We start from the raw sequence: 20,566 nt of genomic DNA, 5'->3' as shown, positions 1-20,566 counted from the left end.
TTTAGCCTTTTCAAGCAATTCTAAAAACAAAACAAGTTTAAAATTAATATTAAATATAAGTAAAAACAAATTATTAATAAAAAATTAAACAAAAACCTAATTAGGCTCATGGTAAGAACACAACAAGAAAAAAATTAAAAAAAAATGTTTTCAATATTTAATAAAAATAATTTTAAAATACATTAAACTGAACAAAAATTATGGTTCAGAAAAACTATGTATTTCTTATTTGGATTACTTACACGTCCAAAAACGTTTAAGTTTGTTAGGTACAATGAAATGCTAGTAAAATGTTTTAAATTTGTTTCTTTTTAATACTTCTTATAGCTAGAATTTTATTACACAACATTTTCAATTTCGTAACTGTAATAACAAAAATATTGTAATATCATTTCTATATTTATAAATTGTGAAGTTTGATAAAGTAATACACTTAATTAAGTAATTAGTATAGAAGAATAAGTTAAATATTTTTCAGAAAACAATACTTTTTTGCTTTGAAAAATTTTGAGTTTTCAAAATATTAATAAATAACGATTTAGAAGAACATTTTTTTTTTGTTTTAAAGTTTCTAATAGTCGAGTCTACCGAATACACTGTATAGAATATTTCAAGAATTATGATGAATTGAAATGTTATGAAATTGAAAATGAAATCTTAAAAACAAACCAGACGTATAGATAATTGTTTACAATTTGTTCTTAAATTCAAAACATACATCACTTTAGAGTTTAATTAACGTTCATAGGAATGTTGCTGCTACTTCTAGAACACGGCCCATTGTTCTGAATAATAAAACAATTTAAAATAAGTCTTAACAATAGACTCGAAAATTAAAATTTCAATACGAATTTCTCTGTATAAAAACTTACTTCGATTGGAAGTCAAATTCTATACGAAAACTAACTTTGATTTAAAATCAAATTCTATATAAAATCTAACTTCGATTCTAAGTCAAATTCTATATGAAAACTAAATTGTATGCCAATTTCTATACGAAAACTAACATCGATACGAAGTTAAGTTCTATCCAAAAAGTAACTTCGATTCGAATCTAATTTTATCCAAAAACTAACTTCGATTCGAAGTCTAATTCTATCCAAAAATTAACTTCGATTCGAAGTCTAATTCTATTCAAAAAAAACTACGATTCGAAGTCTAATTCCATACGAAACCTAACATCGATTCGATGTTAAGTTCTATACAAATTCGACATCGAAACCTGACATTGATTCGAAGTCAAATTCTATACGAAAACGTAACTACGATTTAAAAATTTCTGTACCGAAACTTATTTCGATTCCAAAATAATTTTCTTTACCAAACTAACTTCGAAGTCGTTTTCTATACAACAAATAACTTTCATATAAGAAAACTTACTTTTTAAGTAATTCTAAACATAAACTAACTTCGATTCGTAGTCGATTTCTATACGAAACCTAACATCGATTCGAAGTTAAGTTCTATACAAAAACAAATTTCGATTCGATGTCAAATTCTATACGAAACGTAACATCGAATCGAAATCAATTTGTATATGAAAACAAACTACGATTTGGAGTAAATTTCTGTACCGAAATCTATTTCGATTCGAAATTATTTTCTATTCACAAACTAACTTCGAAGACGTTTTCTATATAAAAAATAACTTAAATTTCCAGTTATTTTATATAAGAAAACTTACTGCGATTTTAAGTAATTTTCTGTACAGAAACTAATAACGATTTGAAGTAAAGTTTCACTCTAATACTAACTTCTTCGATTTGAAGTCAAAATTTCAAACTTAAAGTTACATCGATTCGAAGTCAATTTCAATACGAAACCTGACATTGATTCGAAGTTAAGTTCTAAACAAAAACAAACTTCGATTCGAAGTTAAATTCTATACGAAAACGTAACTTCGATTCGATACTAATTTCTATACAAAAACCTAACTACGATTTGAAGTAAATTTCTGTACCGAAACTTATTCGATTCGAAATTATTTTCTATACAAAAACTAAATTCAATGTAGTTTTCTATACAACAAATAACTTCGATTTCCAGTTCTTCTATTTAAAGTAATTTTCTGTATAGAAATATACATTGATTTGAAGTTAAGTTTCATACTAAAACTAACTTCTTCGATTCGATGTAAAATTCTGAACGTAAACTAATTTCAATTCGAAGTCGATATCAATACAAAAACTTTAATTCGCAGTTTTTTTTCTATAAGAAAACTTATTTTCATTTGCAGTTGTTTTCTATAGAAAAACTAACTTTGATTTAAAGTTTTTTTCTATATTGAATCTAACTTCCATACTAAATATTTTCCATAGGAAAACTAACTTGGTTTCGAAGTTATTTTCTATACAGGAACTGTTTTCGATTCGAAGTCGTTTTTTTTTTTTATAAAATTTTACTATACGAAAACTAACTTCTATACAAAGTTAATTTCTATATGAAAACTAACATGGACTTAAAGGTTGTTCTATACGATCTATTCATTGTTTTTTTACAAAAGCTTACTTCGATTCAAACTAAATTTTATACGAAAATTCATTTGGATTTAAACTAATTTATATATCAAAACTTTTTTGAATTTTTCAAAATTCATTTCTATATGAAAACTCTGTTCCATTCGAAGTTTAGAATATAACGAAAACTAACTTCAACAGATTTAATTATTTTATGGAAATAGTTTTGGAATAAATATAAATTATCTTGATTATAAGTTAAATGTTACTTTTTTTAATCTGGCACAAAAAATCGATGTATTGGACAAATGTTAAAAATATACTTGTTTACATTCGAGTGGTTTTTGGTATTTTGTAACGAAATATTGAACAAATATTGAAACTCGCTATCGATAAAACAATTTTCTCTTTTCTTACTAAAATTAAAACTTAAACTTTTAAAAATATAAAAAAAATATTTCAACACTTTCAATTAGAAATCCAAACAACACCTATTACAACTTCATAAGGTGTTATCTAGAAAAAAATCTTTTCAGAATTTAAAAAAAAACTTCGTTATATTTAAATAAAAATAACATTAAGTGAGAATATAATTTAAAAAAATATAAAAAATAATAAGAAACAAATTAGAATACTCTTATTAAAGATTATAAACAATAAAAAATAAGAATATGAACCTTCACAAAAAAAAAAATTAACAAAACATGTTAGCAATTTATTAAAAAATAAATAAAAAAAAACAAATAAATATAAAGACAAAAATTAACATTAAAATACTATAAACTTAAACAAAATAAATGAACCTAACTAAGCTACATTTCTACTTAAAGAAAATTAAAAAAAAACACAAAAATATACTATACTAAATAAATAAAAAAAATCTAAAATTGCTATTGTGGAACACATTTTTTTACTTATACATTTATATTTTTTAAACAAAACTTAATATTATTCAATTTTATGAATTTAATTATACATAAATATTTAAAAACATAAATAAAAATATATTTAAAGAAAAAATAACAAAAACCCAAAACTTATTAATGGTGAATTAACCAGTAAATAAAATACAAAAACATAAAAAATAAAAATAATAATAATAATGAAGGAAAATAAAAATAAAACAAATGTTTATGGAGAATTCATTTCAAAAGCCAAGTGAATAAGAGATAATGACAAAAACAAAAACAAAACAAAAAAAACATATAAAATTAAAAATTCAATAAAAAATTTAAAATACAAAACACCAAAAATTCTTTGTTTTTCTTTATTTATTTCTGATGTGATGGAGAAATTGTTAGAGATCAGAATAGGATTAAGTTCAGATAATATCTAGTGTCTGGATTTCGAATTTTTTCAAGAAGTCTTAATGTGGAAAGGGTTTTGTAAAAATTATTATATTACAAAATATTTAAAAGTTTTAATTCATATAAAAAACGCCTTAGAACATTTTCTTCAAAACTGTCCAGCTCTTGAATGGACAACACTAAACCAAAAATATTTTGGGTTACATCACATGACATAACAAGGAATATTTTAAGAAGGGTAACTCAAACACCATTATTTTGTGAGTCGGTCTAATATATATCAGAGCTGTAAATGAATCATTCATTTTTTAATTAATTCGTGAATTATTTGTGAATTGAATTATCAAATATTGAATTAATTCTTTTTATATAAAAAAAGATTTGAATGAAATTTGAGTGAATTCAAATTAATTGCAATTCGAAAATAGTCGATAAGTCGGAAAAGGTCGAAAATAGTCGAAAAAACATTGAAAATAGTCGGAAAAAGTCGAAAAGTCCGAAAAAGTCAAAAATAGTTAAAAAGTCGGAAAAAGTCGAAAAGTCCGAAAAAGTCAAAAATAGTTAAAAAGTCGGAAAAAGTCGGAAAAAGTCGAAAAGTCGAAAAAGGACAAAAATAGTCAAACAGTCGAAAATAGTTTAAAATCGAAAAAAATCTGAAAAAGTCGAAAATAGTCAAAAAGTCGGAAAAAGTCATTAATAGTCAAAAAGTCGAGAAGCCGAAAAAGGTCGAAAATACTAAAAGTCGACTTTTAACTAACTGAAAAAAGTCTAAAAATCGACTTTTAACTAACTGAAAAATGTCGAAAAATCGACTTTGCATAAAATGCAAAAAGTTGAAAGTCGAAAAGTCGACTTTTAACTAAAAGAAAAAAGTCGAAAAGTGGACTTTTACCTAAATGCAAAAAGTCGAAAAGTCGACTTTTCGTTTCAACTATAGAACCCTACTTATCGTCGTTCATTAAACAAAGTAAACGTACAAAGTATAAGTCGACTTTTCGACTTTAAGTATTTTATAAATAGTCGACTTTTTTCAAGTTTTTCCGATTGTTTTAGAGTTTTTGACTTATATTTTTAAAATTTTCGACTATATTTGACTTTTTTCTACTATTTTCGAGTCTTCGACTTTTTCCGACCTTTTCCGACTTTTTTAGACTTATCAAATTTTTTTTTATTTTTTATTGAATTTCTGACTTTTTGACTTTTATTTCCAAAGTCGACATTTCGACTTTTTTTCACAGACGTTAGTCGAGCTATCGACTTTTTAGAACCAAACAGTCGACTTCGACTTACCCGGTACCCAACACAGTTGAGATACAATACTTGAAGGAAAATGTCGCTTTTATAACAAAAATAGCTTTCATTTCATTTAGTTTTTTGTCTCTCCTGTAAAATTTTTAAAAGTGTTGTTATGCCCTTTTGCATTTTAGGTGACTATATATGTACGTACATAATAACGGGGTTCCACTATGATGTTGGAACTTTTTGGAACCACGGTAACAAGTTATATTTTTAGTACGTTTCCGTTCTCCAATCGGTACTTTTTGAGTTTTCTTTAAAATTAAACCTAGATTATAATAAATTGTGTATTTGTAGCAAATTCACTAATACATATTTTAAAGTTTTTAGTTGTAATATACATAAAATACTAAATTCGAATATATATGGGAGACACTGTACATGTATATTTGTTTATGTAGACATTTTGGGATTTCTTTTGTTTACGGTATACATTAAAAAGACCACTCTGGCAACGTATACACGTTTTGACATAAGTATACAACTTTTGTTGTTTTTGTAGAATTGAATTTACCTTATTATTTCGTCATGTCAATAAGAAAAACAAAACACTGCACGTGTGCCGCTTTATAATTCAGTAATTGTAAAATTAAATTATTAAAAATCGTGCAAAAAAACAGTTTTTACTTAAAATTTGTATTACTTTAACTATAAAAGATGTCTGCCAATATAGAAATTATAATTGGCACATATGAGGAGTTTCTATTGGGCTACAAATTTGATATAAAAGTAAGTTAATATGAATTTCAATTAAACAATGTTATTTTCTAAAAGTAGTTTGTGTTCTAGAATGAGACACCCACATTAACCCAATCATTTGCTGATAAATCCCATTCGGGTTCTATAAGAAGTGTGGCAGTACAAGAACGTTGGGTGGCCAGTGGTGGTACAGATGATCGGATTTTTATTTACGACATGAGCACCAGAAAACAGTCACAGGTATTTACTGACAACAATGAAATCTCTAATGTGGTTGTTAAACATTTAGCTTCTTTCAGATTTTACTATCCCACGAAGGAACTGTTAACGCTCTTTCCTTTACCCCCGATGGTACGCATTTATTGACGGGCGGCGAAGATGGACGTATGATTGCTACCCGCCTAAAAACTTGGTTTGTAGATGCAACCTGGAAAAAGGCTCATAATGGAGCTGCTGTTACCCATATCAGTTGTCATCCTAGTGGCAAATTGGCTTTATCATTGGGCTCAGATTTGGTCTTAAGAACCTGGAATTTAGTTAAAGGTCGTGTGGCTTATAAAACAAATTTAAAAAGTCGCAATACTTTGGGGGCTCAGCCAGACTGTTTGGCTTGGTCACCTACGGGTGACTACTTCACCATAACAGGTCAACGTGTTATTGAATTTTGGTCCATAAAAACTGCAGATGTTGTACGTTCTCATAAGACTAAATCAAAGCCTATATGTCTGACGTGGATAACTGATGATTCGTGTCTTGTGGGTCTAGAAGATGGTAAAATCTTGTGGCTTTCAACCGACAGTGAGGAAGAAAAGGTAATGGAGTTCTATTTTTAAGATTTTTCAACATTTATTTTATATATTTTTATCATTATTTACAGGAAATTGTTGCTCATAATGCAAGAGTAAAGGCAATGTGTGTTTTTAAACAGAATCTTGTGAGTGCATCAAGGTAAGGTTTCTTTTTTTATTAAAAGCTAAATAGACAATTTTTCATTTATATATCGACCTCGATCATCGATGCAAATTTTTAAGATATTTAATTTTTTTTGAACTTATAATGCAACGTTGTAAACAGTCCCATAAAGTAGCTTCAACAATTATAATATGCTGAAACATTTTTGTATATTGAAGTTTTTTAAACTAGACATTTGATTCCACGAGATTTATTTAAATTTAAAACAAGTATTAAGTACAGCTTTTTATTAAAAATTAAGAACTACATTCTATAATAACAAACCAATTTCGATTCAAATCCATATGCATTGCATTTTTGACTTTATACCATTTACACCAAAAAATCTAAACAGTTTAGTAACTGGAAACTAGTAAAAACCTTTTGTAGGGATTATTTACCAAAGAAAGTTGTCATTTAAAGCTGTTAGTATTTTCATTTGTTCATTTTTTAAAAGAAAGTTACAAAAAAAACGTTTTTAAGAAAAAAATTTTAAAAAATATTCTAGTTCCGGTGAAATTAAACTTTGGCAAATAAACGAAAACAAACAAAAACTTAAAGAGCTGGCCACAACAAATATTGGCTGCCGTCCCACCTGTATAATTATATTAGATTTGGATCAATTTGGAGCAAATTATGTGATAAGCAATACATTAGGAGCTAAAGACATCGATATAAAACCAACAACCTCAAAACCAAAAGCGCCACAACGTGGTGTTGTTACTATCGAATATGATAACGAAGATGAAGAGGAAGAAGATGCTGATAGTAACAATGATGAAGATACAGAAAATGAGGCAGATAGTGTAGCCGAAGAAGATGATGAAGGAGCAGATAATAAAGATGATGGTATAGAAGAAGATGATGACGATGAAGAAGATGATGAGGATGACAACGATGATGATGAAGATAGTGAGGATAGTGATGACAGTAATCCTGAGCCTGAAATACGTTTACCAAAATCACGTAAACATAAATTACAAATTGTCAAAAGGAAAGAGGATGAAAAGAAGAAACTAAAACTGGATAATCAGAACAAACAGCAAGTTAAGAAACAAAAACAACAACAGCAGTCGCAGCAAAAGAAAAGCAAACAAAAGTTAAAAAAATAATTACAACTACATAAACAATTATGTAGATTTTACAATAAAATGTTAAAGGTATCCTATTAAGTTTTTTTTAAATACAAACAACTAATTGCTAAAAAAAAATAAAGAAACGTTTCAAATTACTTTTTACCAACATTTTTTTCATACCTATTTAAAATTTCATCTTTCGCTTTTTAAGGGTTAATGATCTTTCTGACATTTCTCTTTTTCGTTTTGTACAACGCCAAAATAGGTGGTAAAACATGGGAAATTTACAGTTACATTTTTTATTTTTGACATTTACTTTATTTGTTCATTAATTAGTTTTCACACTTCTCTTGAAATGGATATAAAGAGCTAAAAATTATTTTAACAAAATGACTGCATTATTTTTTAAATTAATTTTAATTGGAATTTTAATTATACCAAAATCATTAACCAACGACATAAATATTAAAATTGTAAAACCAATTTCAAAACCAACTACAAAACCTGTGGATAAATTTAAAGGTAAGCATCAATTTTAATATAATAATAAAAAATAATAATAATTTTATTTTTAGTGCTTTTTCTGGAAGCTAATACAACTTTCAATTTTAAACCATCCAAACGTGGTTTCTTCGAAAAACATTTAAACACATATTGCTATAAAGGCGAACCGAAAACATTAGGACGTCTTTTAGAGACTATTGAACTACAATTGGAAATTGAAGGTGATGATTATACACAATATGAAGGCAGTGCACCATCAGAAGTGGAAGAACACTATTCGGAACATCGTTCTATTTTCAGTTTGAATTTATTTTCGCAAAAACGTTCTCGCGTCTCGTTATCACCATTTATGCAACAGTGCATTGGCATAGAGACCGTTCAGCCGTATAATGTTACTTTGTATCAGGAAAAAATTGACTATTATCGTACCGTTCAGCTAATGAGTGGCATTATAATGTTCCTGTTCGCTGGTGTTTTAAGTGCAAATTCATTATTTTACTACATTACTGGCATATTGTTTGGCATATGTTCATCATTTTTATTCCTTATATGGTTGTCGGGAAAATTGATGCCCAAGTAAGTAATCAAATTTTTTTTAAATCATTTATTATGGTGTAGTGATAAAATTTTAAAAGGATTAAATTTTGTTTTTATAATTCATTTTTATCACATAAATTATAAATCCATCATGAAGATTTCCTAAAGAGCCATTCATTGTGCACTAATTCAAAAACTTATTTATGGTTACATCCCAGCTAGCATTTTTTGAAATTTTTGTTCACATTTGTGTCATTTTAGACTCTTCTGCACGATTTAAATATGCGCTCATTTTTTCTGATACATTCTTCGGGAGAGAATGGTACCCTACCCGCGACTATTCTAAACGAGTCGATTATGAGCCCCACTTCTGATCAGTTCTGAATAATTTTTTAATCTTTTGTGAGTCATTAATGAGCCGAATTACGAATTTTCAAATAATATTAGCCTTTTTGAGTCTTTTTCTGAGTAGTTTTTATGTTTGTTAAAGACAAATACAAGACAACAGTTAACAGTTTCTGATCTTCCGAGTGCGCAAAATATAACTACAAAATAAATTTATAAACAATCATATTTCAAACACTTTTAAGACCTATTTGTTATTACCAGGGCAAGGAATTTTCTATGCAAATGCATGTTTGTAGTCAGTAACTCAAAATAACTTTTAACTAGTTTTCTTTTCGAATCAAAGAATTGACTACAAAATGGCATCGATTTGCTGTTGCATATTTTGTTATAGATTTGCATTTTTGCTTTAAATTGCATATATTCCAATATTCCGACTTTTTTATAGCATATTTTTTTAATTTTTCTAAAACAAATTGTTCGGTTAAATCTGTATTTCAAATTTTTTCAACAAATTTGGTATTTACATATTTAGAATTTTTTTAAATAAATATCAACAAATTAGGATTTAACAACAAAATACTAGGATTTATGAAATACAATTTTACATAGTTTTCTTTAATTTTTAAAACCACCTATTTTCCATAATTAACTTAAAAACATTACTAAACGAAAAAATTCGGGAGAAATAGAATTTATACAAAAATACATTAATTCGCCAAATTTTATCCAAAATTGCTATCAAGCTTTCCACTTTCAAAGATTAAATATATATTACTTAGGGCGAGTTTCTTACTGCTCAGTTAAACTAGTCTTAACTTGCTGTTAGATTAAAATCGGAACAAATTTAGGCGGACTTTAACCGGTGAATGTGTTTTTCAGTTATGGATTAAAGTTCAGTTAACTTTGTCAGTACAGCCAACTTTTTACTCAATAATATAAACAATGAACATCTGTTTTTTGCAAATAATACTTTTGAAAATGAAAAAATATTAGAAAAATGTTAAATAAACATTTAAAACAATAATAAATAAAACAAAACAAATCCTAAAATTGCAATTAACTTAAAATATTAAGTTTTTGTTTTTTCTGAAATCATAGTTTTATTGTTTTTGATAATTGTGATTTCTCACTTATAACTTAAGTTTAATTGACCAATTACACTCCGTTAAACTAAGATAATAAGTAACGTTACTGTTTACTAAAAATACAAAACATGTATTAAACTAGGTTTAAAGAAAGAATGTAGATTATCTTTATCTGAAAAATCCGCCCTTAAAGTTGTTTCTTAGTCTTTATGATCAGAAAAAATGTGATTAGTTACCCAACTATCTTCGGTAGAAGATCATAAAACATATCAAATTATTATTTTTAAGTTTAAGTGTTGCTGTTCCATTACAAACAAAACAATTATATAAGAAACTATTTTTAAATCTTCCAACTACTTGAAATATGATCACAAAATAAGTTTTTAAAACCATTATCTTTTAAACACCAGAATGATCAATTTATGATTGCTATATATTTTGTTATTCTTTTTCAAGTAATCAGTTTTCAATCATCTTCGAATAATCAAAAGCAGTCGAAAATTACTCAGTTTTCTTATCATCCCAATGCTAGCTGGGATTTTATTGATTGGATCTCTATTAGCGTTAATTTAGAAAAGAATAAATACAAACATTATGATCATCAAATCCTAGTATCAAACGTCAAACAACTGAAATCGTTAATAATTTTATAAATAACCGTTTATTTTTGAGAATATAAACCTGACTAGTGATCACTCATATTTCTGACCCACGATCGATTTTTTTATATAGAAACTCACAAAAAAGACTTCAGTCGTTAATAACTTCGTAAATAAGCGTTTATTTAAATCTGATATGTGATCACTCATATTTCTGACCCCTTATCGATTATTATAAAAAAAACTCAAAAAATAAAACCTAAATCGTTAATATCTTCGTAAAATGCGTGATCAGTCATATTTCCGACTATAAATCAATTTTCACAATAAAAACATAAAATCCTTAAGAACTTCGTAAATAGGCGTTTGAGGAAACAAGCTTGATTTGTGATAACTCATATTTCTGACCAAAAATCGATTTTTAGTATAAAAACTAAAATCGTTAATAAATTCGTAAATAACTGTAATTAGTTATATTTTTGACCAATATTAAAATTTCAATATAAAAACTTGAAAAAAACATAAAATCGTTTATTTGTGACCATCCATACTTCTGGCCGAAAATCAAATTCTAACGAATACCTTCTTACTTTGAATCCTCATTTCAGGCGTACAATGATGTATGGCGTTTTAATAGGCGGCTGGACCGTTGGTTTCTATGTCATACGTATGCTGTGGGATAACATACAAATGATCATGATGACATATCGTAACTACGTCTGCTGGTACATTATAGTTACCGGTATAATATCATTCTTTTTCTGTTATCGCTGGGGTCCACCACAGAATAGACGTTCGAAAAATATTATAAAATGGTTACTACAGCTCATGTCTTTGGCAATGATTTATTTTTCTAGTAATTTTAAAGAAGCCACCGTAGCTATCATACTGATGACCGTGACCTTATATTATTTTCCTCGAATTTTAAAAAGAATCATGAGTTTGAGAACTAAAACATCGAAGGAATATTTAAATGAGAAAAAAGTCTATGGAAGTGGTGGTAGCGGTGGTACTAGAGATCTAAGAGATGATTGTCAGCAATGGCGGGTAAATAGTCCTCAGTATAAAGATTGGAAGGTAAGAAAAAAATATTTAAAAATACTAAATATTGTTCACATTTGTTTTTTTATATATTTGAAACAGATTAAACCTAAATCGCGAACTTCATTAAGTGGCATGGAGCAGCGTCGAACGCCCACACAACAACCAATTATCAAAACAAACATAAACAGCTCTGGTTCTAAGCAAAACCTAGAAGATTTCCCAGCTGGTTTAGAGAACGTGAATTTGGAAGGACATGATTTGACAACACACAGTCTTTATCCCCTACCCGATGGTTCATTTATATTGAGTGAAAAGACACCGATTATAATTACACCACGACTTGCCACTCCAATATACCATCGTTCTACACCAGCCTTCTCAAATGATGAAGACGAAGATGAGGCTGAAGGTGATTATACACCAAAAAATCATCATACTCATATGCCTCTACCAGCTCATTATCGTCGTTTAAGTGCTGCTGCCTCGACATCAGATCTATTATTATCTGCCGGCCGTCGTCGCGCTACACCCTCACCATCCCAGCTGCAGCGATCCTCCAGTGTTCAACGTGTTCAGTCTCGTTCGGCTCGTATGATATCGTCGGCTAGAAAACATCATGTTAGTAATCCTAAGATTAAAATCGAAAATCCTACAAGTGATGATGATTGATGAGATGAGTTTTGTTTTATTCATATCGAATTTTAACTTGTGTAATTGATTTAATAAGAATATGTAATATTCCATCAATTAAGACGTCAAAAAGTAATTTAACTAAACCGAAAATATGTTCACAGCCGAAATTGTTAATATTCAAGCATTTATGTTCAACTTGTTTTATAATCAAACACAAAATTATGTTAATTTGAATTTTTGAACGTCAAAAAAGTGGTATTTTTTTCATTTCCAGCTCGTTTATTTAAGTTATAAATTCATTTTCTATGAACAATAATCCTTAAAACATTATTTTTACGAAGCAGCAATGTTACAAATTCAAAAAAAGATAAGTATAATTGAAACTATTTTTCAAATGAAATTCTCTGTCAAAGAAAATAATTTTATATATGGGATTTTGGTTGCATTCGATGCTTCTTTTTCTAAGCTTTAAAATGAGCTATATTTTGTTTGAATCCATTCAGTAGTTTTCGAGTTATAAGCATTTAATAAATCCCGAAAAAAGTATAATTTTTCAAAATTTGGCAACCCTGTTAAAGTGTCATGATAGCGCCATCTATTGCTTTCGTATTTTCAGTTTTGAAAATCAAAAATACGTAAACAATAGATGGCGCTATTTCGACACTGAAAAGGCATTGCCATCGCGCACAAGAATTTTAACAGCATTGCCAGATCAAAAACCTAAATAACCGTTAAATTCAAACGATTTGGAGGAAGAAAACAACTAAAATGCGATTTTTTTCAGTTACTTAAAAACAAATATATTTTTATTTGATGATATTTTTGTATTAAATTTAATTGACTCAAAGAGTTTAAAACTTAACAAACTAGATTAATTTAAAAATTCTTTGCTAATTGTTATAAACTTGTTAAACAGTTTTTTCTTTCAAATGAGATATTAAAGAAATATTAGAAAATTTAACAAAAAGAAATAATAAAAAGGTAACCTTAAGACTACAACAACAATAATAATTGTTTATAACAATAATATGACAAAATAAGGCTTTTTTTAGGTTTGTATACTTAAAAAAAATATATATAATCATTATAACAAATTAGATTTTTACTTATAGTTCTACTTTTTAATTTAATCTACAAGAAGTTTAGAAACCAATAACTTAATGTTGACTAACATAACAAATTTATATATAATTTTTACTTCAACTTGAGGCAGCATGAGAGAACCAACTTAAAAATGAATTAAAAACAAATGCCTTTTTATAAACAATAATTAAACAGTTAATTGACTTTTTGTTTTTGAACAAATTAAGAGTTTGAAATGTAAATAAAACTTTGGATATTATATATGGTTGTTTTTGTTTTTTTTTGTGATGTTAAGAAACGAGTTTCAATGCTGTTTTCTTAATTCTATATAGATATTAGCCCCTATTCTGCATTTCAATTCAAATCGAAATTTTCACCGTTTGGCAACTTTGATATTCTGCATTTCGATTCGACTATCCGGCACATAAACAACAAATTACAAAACGTAGGTACGATCGTAATGCAGAATACACACATTCGTAAAGCAAAATGGAATTGCTTCTTCTTTTTCTTACGATTCAGTTTTTTGTTAGAATAACTTTTTTCGAATGCAGAATAGGGGTCATTTTACAGAGTAACGCCCTTAGGAGTTGATTTTTTCAAATTCAATTATTAACCATACATCTGACAACTCGTTTCTTGCAATTACTTATTAAACAAAACATTTGGAAAAAAAGAAGAAATTAACAAATTATTGCACATTCTATAAATGTAAATAAAATTATGATATTAAATTAGTTAACACACATATTTAACTAGAATTAGAATTAAATAAATATCAATATTAAAATTTAAATTAACCAACATAATAATCATATTAAAAATGTACAAGTAATAAATACTTGCACTAAAAATATGAGTGAATGATGATGATTGGTAGATATAATATAGTTTAGTTTAGTTTTAATATTAAACACATTAATGCTTTAGTTCAGTGCGATTGGCAGCTACTTCGGCCAGTATGAGTAAATCTGAGGTAGACGACGATATATTGTCATTTAAAGTGTTGTTGTTGTTACTAGTGTTAATATTATTAAAAATATCAACAGATACTGATGATGAAGAGTTGTTGTTGTTGTTGAATTGTTGTAAAGGAATGATTGGTGATGTTGAAACATTAAGTGATTGTTGTGCTGTTGTGTTGTCTTTTTCCATTTCTTTAATGTATTTCATAGTTGTGGGCGCTTCTTGAAAATAACAACAACCATTTATAGTTAGAGGTAACAATGAGGTTACTTCTTCTTCTATGGCCGAAACATCACGACGTGTTATGCTTTCCTTACGAGCCTTACGTTTTTGACTGCCCACTGCTGCAGTGGCAATTTGTTGTTGTTTAGCAATTTGATTTGCAGCAGCAGCAGCAGCAGCAACAGCTTGTGTTGTTTTCATTTCATTGTTAGTGTTGCCACGTTGTCCTCTTTTTTTACCATTGGTAGAAAATTTCTTTTTCTTTTTTGTATTACGTTTGCGTTGCAAATAATCATCCAAATTTAAAGCGGGTAATTCTTTGATTCTTTCCTCTAAATCAAAACCACTCAAATCATATGATAATATATTTTCCGTTTCAGATATAGAACGCTTTTGGCAGACAATATTATTATTGTTATTTAGAGGACTATGGCAACTACTTACGTTTGCGAAATTTTGCTTTACAACCATTTCTGCATTATCAACTCCACAACCAGATAAACGCATGGAGGATTTTGATTTCTTTACTGCTGTAGCTATTTGTCCAGAATTTATTAATTCTTGATATCTTTTACCCTTACAAGATCTTGCGCTTTTCTTTTTGGGCTCTAAGTTATCATCTTCACTACTATTGCTCGAAAAACTGTTCTCATTGTGATAACGCCTTTTCAAGGGATTGTCTTCAAGGCCCTCAGTATTTCCTGTTATGTGAGCACTCATAAATTGTGATGTTTCGCCTAAAGCTTGCTGTAAATCAGCAGATTTTTTGGTGTTATTGGACTTTGATTTATCTTGCATTAATTGACTTAAATCACCCATTTGTGCTTCGTCGGCTAGTTTAAAGTAGTTACCATGATTGTTGCTGCTGTTACAGCTACGTGTATTATTGCTTATAACTTCGAGAGCGGCTTCGTTGTTATCTTCTTGATACTCTTGGCCAAACGCATTGGCTGGACGTGTTGTTAGAGTACGTAGAGGTGGTGCTGGTAGTTTGTACCATTTAAAATTGGGATTTGCTGAAAAGAAGGCATCTTTGTTCTGGATAGAAAAGAAATATAAAATGACTATTATAGAGTTTTGAATAATTTTTATATATTAATAAATTTACCTGTTGAGCTAGATTTGTAAAACATTTTTTATCATTTGCTTCCAATGAGGCCCACCAGTCTCCTAATATTTTGGTTATTGCTCTAAAAGTAAATTTAAAAAAACAGTAAATATTTTAATTTTTTGGTAGAGACAAGCTATATAACAAATTTATCTATCTATCTATCTATCTATCTATCTATCTATTTATCTATCTATCTATCTATCTATCTATCTATCTATCTATCTATCTATCTATCTATCTATCTATCTATCTATCTATCTATCTATCTATCTATCTATCTATCTATCTATCTATCTATCTATCTATCTATCTATCTATCTATCTATCTATCAATCTATCTATGTATCTATCTATATATCTATCTATATATCAATCTATCTATCTATCTATCTATCTATCTATCTATCTATCTATCTATCTATCTATCTATCTATCTATCTATCTATCTATCTATCTATCTATCTATATATCTATCTATCTACTTATATACAGTATTGTTCGAAACCTAAGCAACTTTTTTTTGGCATTGTATACAAAGTGCTATATTTTCTATTTTAATTGATTTATTCAAAATTATATAATTGATAATAATAACATTATGTGTCTACATTATAATAACAACAACAAAAGTTTAATTCCATTTCGCTGTGAGTTACAAGAAAATAATAACTTAATTAACTCCATAAATAGCTGTTCGAAACTTAAGCAACTTTTTGATGTTCTTATGAAAATCGTTGGTCCTTCTGAGTTCCAAACACCTTTATGGAATAGATTATTTACTAGTGTAGTTCGTAATTAATCCCAAGCGGATTTTAAGCCATTCGCAAGCTGCAATGTTTTCTAAAACTGCGAATTTCGACCCAGCGTTTCAGAATGCCGACTTGAGTCGGGAGATTTTGATGGACAATCAAATAATTTGGGTCGCATTACTCGATGACTACTTTTAGATCAACTTTTCCAAAGGTTTTGGTACATTATCATGCTAAAAATCGCAACAAAGTAAGTTGTTCTGTTCGTTGTTCTAAATCATATAATTCATTTTGTCGGCGAAAAACGTCCCAAGAAGAAAAACAATCCAACTCTGTTTGTGTTTCAACATCAGGACTAACCCTTCTCTTCAAAAATCATGGCCGCACCCTTAAATTTTTGCTCTACATTCATTATTGGGCCTTCACTAAAAGGATATGTTATAATATTTCCTTCAGCCTTTGAGACTCACATACTTTGCCTGCATTTAAGAAGGAAAATATGGACCCGTTTATAAATAAAATTGTTTTTTATTAGTCTTGTGTAATCTATTTCAATATTCTAACCAAAATTGTACAGAATTTGTAAAAAAATCGAATTTCTTTAAGTAAACTTTGTGCCATGTCACTGCCGGATTCATATGCGGTTACATGATCGTACATTAAAGGCTTAAAAAACAATCAGGTCAAACAATTAAGGTTGTGGGCAAGATTTTTGATGAGTAGAGAAAGTCCTGATGTTGAAATGCAAATAAAATTGGATTGTTTTACTTTCTGGTACATTTTTGGCCAACAAAATGAACCATAGGATTAAGTACATTGAACAGAACAACTTACTTTATTGCGATTTCCAGCATGATAATGAACCAAAACCTTTGGTAAAGTTGATCTAAGAGTAGTTATCGAGTAATGGGGCCCAAACTCTTTGATTGTCCATCAAAATCTCCCGTCTCAAGTCCCTTAGAGATGCTGTTCGGCATTCTGAAGCACTGGGTCGAAACTCGCAGTTTTAGAAAACATTGCAGCTTTCGAATGGCTTAAAATCCGCATGAGATTAATTACGAACTACACTAGTAACTAATCTATTCCATAAAGGTGTTTGGAACTCAAAAGGACCAAAGATTTTTATAAGAAGATCAAAAAGTTGCTTAAGTTTTGAACAGCTATTTATGGAGTTAATTCAGTTATTATTTTCTTGTAACTCACGGCGAAATGGAATTAAACTTTTGTTGTTGTTAGTATAATGTAGACACATAATATTATTATTATCAATTATATAATTTTGAATAAATCAATTAAAATAGAAATTATAGCACTTTGTACACAATGCCAAAAAAGTTGCTTAGGTTTCGAACAATACTGTATCTATCTATATTGTTTTGCTAAATTTAACTTACCTATTTTCCAAGTTTTTATAACGATCCTTAACAATAGCACGATGACGTTTACAAAATATTAAAAACGCATTCATAGGACGACGAGCATGATGATCAGGTTTAGCACAGTCAGCAGCAGCTGATTCCTCACCAATGCTATTAACTATAGTTGAAGAAGTATTTCTGTCCACGATGGGTAGGTTGGGCGATGTCTGCGATTCTACAGTTTCAACATCAACATCTATGTGAACATCCTCATCATCGTTATCAACATTCTTTTTATTGTCATTTTTCTTAACAGTATCACGAATTTTCTGGTCTTTTAAAACATTTACAAAATTAGTCGAATTTCCTACTCTAATATTGCACAATCTATTGTTTTTAGATGTTACAGCACCATCAGATGAAGTCGACAATTTTTGTAATCTTTTATATCTTCTTCTATTGAAAATATCTTCATAGTCAGCAGCATCATCCAAATCATGGGGAAATTCTTCAATATTCATTTCATCCTCATTACCATATACTGCGTCAATATCGTCATCATTATTATCTTCCTCGTCATCATCTTCTTCGTCCTCTTCATCATCGTCCAAATAACTGCTATGACGACTACCATTAGGTGACTTATTGTCTTCATCGTCATCTTCATAGGATTTTGATTTAGCATAATTATGGACACTTTCAATATGACGATAAGCATTATTTTGATCTTCAGTACGTTGGGTGTTGTTGTTGTTGAGTGATGCTTGTGTTTCAGTTGGTGTCATTACAATCATTGTTGTTGTTGTTGGCGGTGAAGATTGTTTATTTATAAGGCCATATTTATTATTATTAAGTTGTTTGCAATATAACTGATTATTATTGCTACCAACGATATTTGTAGATTTTATTTTAATATTATTATTATTATTGCCACAAATACTATTATTATTGTTGTTGTTATTGTAACATATCTTATTATTTATTTCTAAATTAAAGGCACTTTTAGTTTGTATATTATTTTGTGTTGTTGGGGATAAATGTTCAACATTTACAACATCTATTTCATTATCGTTATCTTTCTTAACACCTGAGGAGGATGTGGCGGAGGAGGCACTTATATTATTGTATAAGGTACGAAAATTATTCCAACATTTATTATTTTGTAACTTTGTATGATTTTCTAAATGTTGTACTCTAACACGTTCCTGGTGTTTAATATCATCATTAAATAAAAGTTGTTGTTGCTTTTCTGGATGATGATGATGATGACCACTAATTGTTACAAATGTTCTCGTTTGTGAAAGCGAAGATGTTGGAAGTAATTTTGTGGTTGTAGTTGTATTAAATTTGTCCATTGTTATTAACTTTGGTTTTAACAATTCCAAAGCATTGACACTGTTAATCATTTTATGTAGCTGTAGCTGTTGTGGTTGTTGTAAAATCAAACGTTTAATTTAAAACATTACAAACTGAAAAATAGAAGAAAAAAATGTATTAATTAAAATTTGCTAAATAAAGTTGAGCTTTAAAATCAAAGCTAAGAAATGTTAAAAAAGAATGACATTCGTTACAATTTTTGTCTTCAAGTTCAAGTTAACAAAAGGATGTATCTCTTTTTGAATTTGGCAACACTTCATTTAGTAAAAGCTTCCAAAGAGAAAGAAATTCCCAATAAAATTGTTTACAAAACAAACGATTGTTATTTTAACTCAAAACTGCATACATACATACATACATAATTACATGCATACATACATACGAGTTGATAGAAAAGAAAAAAAACAAAACACACACACACACAAACTCTTAAGAATTGAGCAGAAACTGCAGGTGTAAGTAGAAGACAATAAATAATAAAGTAAAGCAAAGAATAAAAATTGCATATTAATAACTAAATGGGATCACTCTCTCTTTCACAAAAGGAATTTTATTTATCATTTAAATATTAAATTATAAAAAATTTCTTCTAAAATTAACTTTTTACACTTCCATACCAATTTTCAAACAATGTTTAATTTATGGTTTTTGCAAAAATTCAAAATATTTACACTTTTTTTTCTAATTTAATAACACAAACTAACATTTTTTTGCACAAAATTTTTCTATTTATCTTAAAAATATAATGAAATACATAATAGTAAAAAATATTTATCAACTGCACTTTTTATTTTTGTCCTACGTTTAACGTTGTTGTGTCTTTTAAATGTTATTGCTGTTTAGTGAATGCGCTACGTGTACAGCGATACGCAGTACAACTCAATTACACTGAGTGAAAAGTAATGAAATATACAATACAAAACTACAATATTGAGCGTCAATCAACGAAAAACAACAAACCAATAAGAAGAAAACAACTAAAATGTATAACGAAAAACAACGGCACCTACACGACTCATTTACTACACCCCGCCAAAGTGAAAAATACAAAAACAAAAGCAGCAAATATTGAGAACAAACTCACACAACTATAATTGTTGACGTTTTTTTGCTTTTTCTGCTTGAACTTGATGGGATTTTTTGTTTATTTTTTGACATAAATGAA

At 28.4% G+C, this 20,566-nt stretch overlaps 3 protein-coding genes across 3 annotated transcripts; 2 read left to right on the top strand and 1 right to left on the bottom strand.

The window, feature by feature from the left end:
- Positions 1-5,570: 5,570 nt before the first annotated feature.
- On the top strand, positions 5,571-7,875 carry LOC111679108 (p21-activated protein kinase-interacting protein 1-like). Its single transcript, XM_023440606.2, has 5 exons — positions 5,571-5,788; positions 5,849-5,998; positions 6,058-6,570; positions 6,636-6,706; positions 7,218-7,875. Exons 1-5 carry the CDS (start codon positions 5,717-5,719, stop codon positions 7,819-7,821), a joined length of 1,410 nt encoding a protein of 469 aa, XP_023296374.2. The 5' UTR covers positions 5,571-5,716; the 3' UTR covers positions 7,822-7,875.
- A 31-nt stretch (positions 7,876-7,906) lies between these two features.
- LOC111679113 (nuclear envelope integral membrane protein 1a-like) lies at positions 7,907-12,828 on the top strand. The gene is made up of 4 exons (XM_023440612.2): positions 7,907-8,307; positions 8,361-8,865; positions 11,467-11,935; positions 12,002-12,828. The coding sequence occupies exons 1-4, from the start codon at positions 8,175-8,177 to the stop codon at positions 12,569-12,571; spliced, it is 1,677 nt and encodes a 558-aa protein (XP_023296380.2). The 5' UTR covers positions 7,907-8,174; the 3' UTR covers positions 12,572-12,828.
- A 1,056-nt stretch (positions 12,829-13,884) lies between these two features.
- LOC111679115 (putative uncharacterized protein DDB_G0286901) lies at positions 13,885-19,430 on the bottom strand. The gene is made up of 3 exons (XM_046945642.1): positions 18,061-19,430; positions 15,915-15,996; positions 13,885-15,844 (listed from the first exon to the last, which is right to left on the bottom strand). Exons 1-3 carry the CDS (start codon positions 19,428-19,430, stop codon positions 14,537-14,539), a joined length of 2,760 nt encoding a protein of 919 aa, XP_046801598.1. The 3' UTR covers positions 13,885-14,536.
- Positions 19,431-20,566: the final 1,136 nt, after the last annotated feature.

Source organism: Lucilia cuprina, chromosome 3, assembly GCF_022045245.1.
Source record: "Lucilia cuprina isolate Lc7/37 chromosome 3, ASM2204524v1, whole genome shotgun sequence".
Classification (NCBI taxonomy): Eukaryota; Metazoa; Arthropoda; class Insecta; order Diptera; family Calliphoridae; genus Lucilia; species Lucilia cuprina.
The sequence above is the reverse complement of the archived record's forward strand: the minus strand, read 5'-3'. Positions and strand labels throughout refer to the sequence as shown.